Source organism: Vicia villosa, linkage group LG1, assembly GCF_029867415.1.
Source record: "Vicia villosa cultivar HV-30 ecotype Madison, WI linkage group LG1, Vvil1.0, whole genome shotgun sequence".
NCBI classification, from domain to species: domain Eukaryota; kingdom Viridiplantae; phylum Streptophyta; class Magnoliopsida; order Fabales; family Fabaceae; genus Vicia; species Vicia villosa.
Window position 1 is genome coordinate 79,874,388 of NC_081180.1, and position 5,748 is coordinate 79,880,135.

General features: G+C 29.3%; 1 protein-coding gene across 1 annotated transcript; it reads right to left on the reverse strand.

The window, feature by feature from the left end:
* Positions 1-593: 593 nt before the first annotated feature.
* Positions 594-1,247, reverse strand: LOC131647089 (agamous-like MADS-box protein AGL62). Its single transcript, XM_058917004.1, has one exon. The coding sequence runs from the start codon at positions 1,245-1,247 to the stop codon at positions 594-596; it is 654 nt and encodes a 217-aa protein (XP_058772987.1).
* Positions 1,248-5,748: the final 4,501 nt, after the last annotated feature.

The following is a 5,748-nucleotide window of genomic DNA, read 5'->3' on the forward strand; positions in this document are numbered from 1 at the left end:
ACAATGAGAGAATTTTCATCTCTTAGTAATATTCTTCAACCTTTTGTTTTAAAATTATTTTTTATTTCTATAAAGTGCCAATGTACTTCCCAACACTATGTGTTTGTCGCAGATAATCATATGCCAAATATTCAACCTCGACCAGTAGTTAAGTTCCACAATTGAAATATGAAATCACCTTAAAACCCAACAACATTAACTTCCCATGATGTCTCTAAATCTATGAGCAATATGCATTTATGCAACATTAAACACTTACTCATCTATAAACAAAAAATTATTACTCAATTGTTATAAAGGAGTCCTAAAAAATAAACGAATACAAATATTAATTAAAGGAGATACACACTTTTACCGCCAACTATTCAGGAGTAGCCAAAATAAAAAACAAACATGACAATACATTATAGTAGTTATTTATTCTTAGCGGAAGGAAATAAAACAAATTGTCTCTAAGCATACAAAGTGCGCAATCAACAAAAAAACAAAATTTAGGCAAAAACAAGCATGGAAAAGAGACAAACAATGTTAAGTGTTTTATTCTATTACATTTTGTTGAAGCCATGATGAGACTTCATTGATCCATAAAACAACTAACGATGCCACATCTGGTTCTGAAAACTTTGTGACGAAAACATTTGACCTTGTTGAGGATTTAGCTGGTGTTGGAAACCGATGTTAGAGGATGAAACATTGTCAACCAAAAATGGATGAATCTGAGTAGGAGTATCATGAATTACAAGCCTATCAACATGTATTGCAACAAGATTCCCAAGCTCCTCTAAAGCCATTTTGAATATTTCAAGTTGAGCCCAATTCATCCTATCAATTGAACAAGTCCCCCAAAACTGAGTCTTTGCCTCTTTGCACACAAGGCTCAATTCATCACCAAGCTTCTTTTCAACATCAAGTGTGTTGTTGATTTTAGCTAGTTGAGCATTGAGCTCACACGCGCTAGCTCTACGCCGAGCATTAATGAATTGGATGATGTCATTGTTTTGGGGTGGAACTTGAGACAAATATCGATCTATGACTATATCAATATTAGGGTGGCCAAAAGAAAATACCTTTTCACTAGGTGAGAATACAACAAGAACAATTTCTGTATCACATAGGGTGCAAAGTTCACTGGCTTTTTTGAAGAGTCCGCTACGACGTCTTGAGAAAGTGACTTGCATGTTGCTCTTGTTACTCATCTTTTTCATGTTGATCTTTTGACGACCTCGACCTTTCCTTACACTTGACATGATCAAAGCAAAAATGAAAGAAGAGAAAAAAAGAGGTGGTGTGTATATAATTTTAGATTAAGAAACGACTAATAGAAATGGAGTTTTATAGCCAAATCTTATATGTTTATATTTTCATTCTTGTATTGTAATTTGGCTTAGAAAACAAATTCGCGGCTATATATTTCAAACGTCGTACCTTTTTGTTTACATACGTCGTGCCTTTTCGTGGCATTTAAAATTTACTAGATTAAGAATTCTCATGAATCTTTTTTATATAGCTTATATGAGAAAACAATAAATGTTAGAAAAATGGGGCTCTTTTGCAAATTTGAATATATTATTATTTTTTGAATAAGTTGAACTTAAATATTTTCAGTAATTTGTATAAATTTATTCAATCATATTATTGTCTTTATTAAAAAATAAAAAAATTCCGATATATCCGAACAAACTTTGTTTTATTTTTCTATACATATTTTATGTATAGATGATTTGACAAATCTTATCATAAGACTTTAAAAAAATATAAGTATTCGAGTTAAATAATGATATCATATAATACAAGTTTATGATTTTTTTTTTAAAAATAAACGTAAATAATTAAATTTTTTAAATCAAATAAAATGTCCAAATGTAATTTAGAAATTAAAATTTATTTTTCTTTGTATTTTTGAAATTATTTTATTAATATCATATGAGATATTCAAATATTTGATGTTAAACTTTTTACTACTTAATATTAAGTTTTTTGAAAATAAATTATTTATATTTTTTGTGTCCTTACCTATTTTCTGAATGTCAGTGATTACTATTTTCAAAATTTAATAAGTAATAAAATGTATCATGTAAATATACCATTAATAGAATTAATAATGATAAAACATTCTTTATAGCACTTTTAAATAATTATTTCTAAATTAGTAAATTTAATTAGTTTGGCTATGAGTTGAGTTATTGTTATAATAATAAGAATAATAATAATAATAATAATAATAATAATAATAATAATAATAATAATAATAATAATAATAATAATAATAATAATATTATTATTATTATTATTATTATTATTATTATTATTATTATTATTATTATTTTGCAACACATCATGAAAATTATGATCAATTTTTATGAGGTCCTTTATCGAATTCGAATAAGAAGTTATTAGAAAAACCGTCATTAGTAATACAAAAATCATGATTACGTAGCAAAACAAAACTATTATATGATATTAAAATGTAGGACTGGAAATGAGTCGAGTCGAACTCGCCTCAGCTCAGTTCGACTCGTTAAGAATTGGCCGAGTTCGAGTTCGAGTACGAGTTCATGACAAACTTTTTTTTAGCTCAAGCTCGACTCGTTAAGAATAGGCTGAGTTTGAGTTCGAGTTCGAGTTTATCTCGATCTTTTTTTCAGTTCAAACTCAACTTGTTAGAAGTTCAATAACATCTCGGTTCAACTCGTTAGGTTTATCTTGTTAGGTTCAACTCGCTTACTTCACGGGCTTAAAAGTAATTTTTTAAAGTCTAATCTTATATATATATATATATATATATATATATATATATATATATATATATATATATATATATATATATATATATATATATATATATATATATATATATATATATATATATATATATATATATATATATATATATGGCATATCATATGAGAATGCTATATTTATATGAGAATGTGAGAATGAATCTTTTTAAAATAAATGGTGGAAATTATGGGTGAATCTTTTTTTTCTCTCTCTTACATCATTTATTTCAAAATGTAGGAGAGAGAAAAAAAAGATTCACCCATAATCTCCACCATTTATTTTAAAATCCAATGGTTCACAATAATTCTCACATTCTCATATAAATATGACATTCTCATATGATATGCCCTATATATATATATATATATATATATATATATATATATATATATATATATATATATATATATATATATATATATATTTGATATTTTAAATTAAAATTTTTTTAAATAAAAAATATAGAAATAAAATAAAAGTTATAAGATTGAAATTTATACGATGTTAATTTTATTTGTATAATTATTTGTAGAAATATTTTGCTCACTTAAGAATATAAATTATCAATTAAAACGGTTAGATTAAAATAAAATATGATACTAAGATTTAGAGCAAATATTTAACCTATTCTTAAAAGACAATATAATTTATCTCATATATAATCGAATTGACTCATGAACCTAACGAGTCGAACTATGTATAGTTCAAGTTCAGCTTATTTAGTTAATAAACTTAGTTTTTAGCTCATATTCAGCTCATTTGTTTCAAGAACCTAGTTCAAATATTTAATTTTCGAATCGAGTTTCGAACTATTTTCGAGTTAGTTTGGTTCATTGTCAACCCTTATAAAATGAATTAAATGGGGAAAAATATCAAAAAACATTCCATGAAAGACTACATTTTTGTGTCTCATAGTTCAGACAGAAGTTACGAAATAAATCAATTATACAAGTCTGAAAGAAATTATGAAATGAAGATATGCAAAGATACCGTTACAGACAAAGTAGAACGTGCAAGTACATCTGGAAGCTATTAGTTTCTAGGAAATAATCTAATCTCTTGGTACATCAAAAAGCAAGCCACAATTGCACTATCAACTATAGAAGTTGAATATGTTACTGCTGCAGGCTGTAGCACTCAAATGTTTTGGATGAAAAGTCAGTTAGAGGATTATCACATCTATGAGCGTAAGATAGTGATGATAATCGCAGCATCACGACCAAAATCCATGGCATCCCTTTCACTATCACTCAAGAATCAATTGCTGAAACAATTGGTTATCTTCCTAATCCATCTGCTGTTTGCCTTGCTGTCTTTGACTGTTGGAATGTCGTCAACCCTATAAGTAGCAGAGATGTTAGACGCATTTTTAACAATGCAGATTTCCTATCTCCTCCCAGACGAGTTTTTGTTTAAGTTCGTTCTGTCCAACATAACACCTAGAGGACACTTTCATCACCTACTTGTTTACGGTGATTTCCGGTAAACAACCGCTAGTCTTCCAAACTATAATAAATATGATTTGGTTACTCGCAGGATCGACTAGATTGATCCTAGGACACATAGTCAAAAAGATTGTTATCAATGCTCATTCGAACCATATTCATGATTCGTCTTCTTCAATAAGCGTTGTTCGATTAAAGAACAAGTAATCTTGATAATCACTTTGTTATATGTAAGTATGATTTTAATGAAAAGATAAGTAACATAATATATGAAACTAAAAGGACTGTTAAACGTAAAGAATCTTAGAATGCAGAAACGTTAAAGACTTTGAAAATAAATGACATGAAAGTAATTCGAAAGTAAATGACATTAAAGTAAAGATACAGAAATGTAAATGGCAAGAAGTAAATGGAATGCAGTAATTCTGAAAAATATTCGAAAACGAAAGATAATACACATGTATTAAAGTGGTGGTGTCATACGTACATTTTCTCAGCGAACTCTTTCTCTTAACGCTTGATACTTGAGTAAATATGTGAGTGATTTGTACAAAATGAACACACAGAATCCTAACATTAAGACTCCTATTTATACTAGTTTCGACCTTAACGGTCCTACACTAATCTGCTGCCACGTCTCTCATAAGAACTTCCAGCGACGCCATCTGTTACTTGGACAGTTACGAAACCGTCTTCGAATTTCAAATCTTCCCGCCTGAGTCCGTCTTCGACGCGTGGCAGTGTATTAAAAACACTACGAAAACACGCTAAGTAGTAATACTTGAATATATTTTATAAATTTTGTCTAAGTCCCCGAAGACACATACTTTCGCTAGCTTTCAGTATTCATTATCTTCATAACGAACTTAGAAATCTTTATTCTCGAAGCATGGCCATCAGTAGCCATCTTTTATTTTTAAGGGATGGCCATCAGTAACCATCTTTCCTTCGATTTTCCACTTCTTCGAAGGACAAATATTACAAGACGAAATCTTCAGCTAACAAATTGCCCCCAATAAATGCCTGTTTCGAAAATCAACAGAAATAGGCATTTCTTGTCATCATAAGATTTCGTTTCTTATTGATCTTTGAGAGTTCCAAGACTGCTGACTAACGTCATAATCATTGATGACCCTATTTCCGAAACGTCTTGTCATTTTCAAAGATGTCTCCTCATAACTTACATTCCCACGTTTTTGACCTTACTTCTTGATCATTACTCCTACATACTAGGAGTGAAGCCAATTTATTCAACCACCGTCGGATTAAATCACCAGCCGCCACGTGTTCTTTGGGTTTTACCCAAAAGATTTAAAAAGGGTTTCCGTTAAACCTTTAAATACTTGGTCTTGCACTTCTATACAACCTTTCATTCCTATTTCTTCATCTTCTTCAACAGAAAAACCAACATCCTCAATCTTTTCAAAATCTTGCTTTCTTAATCAAAATCTCTCTATGGCTTCATCTTCAAATGTTCTTCAACCTGTTCTGAAGCTCCAATCGACAACACGGTCTGGGGAAC

Coding starts and splice junctions, on each gene's coding strand:
- LOC131647089 (XM_058917004.1), bottom strand. CDS start 1,247: ATGTCAAGTGTAAGGAAAGGTCGAGGTCGTCAAAAGATCAACATGAAA.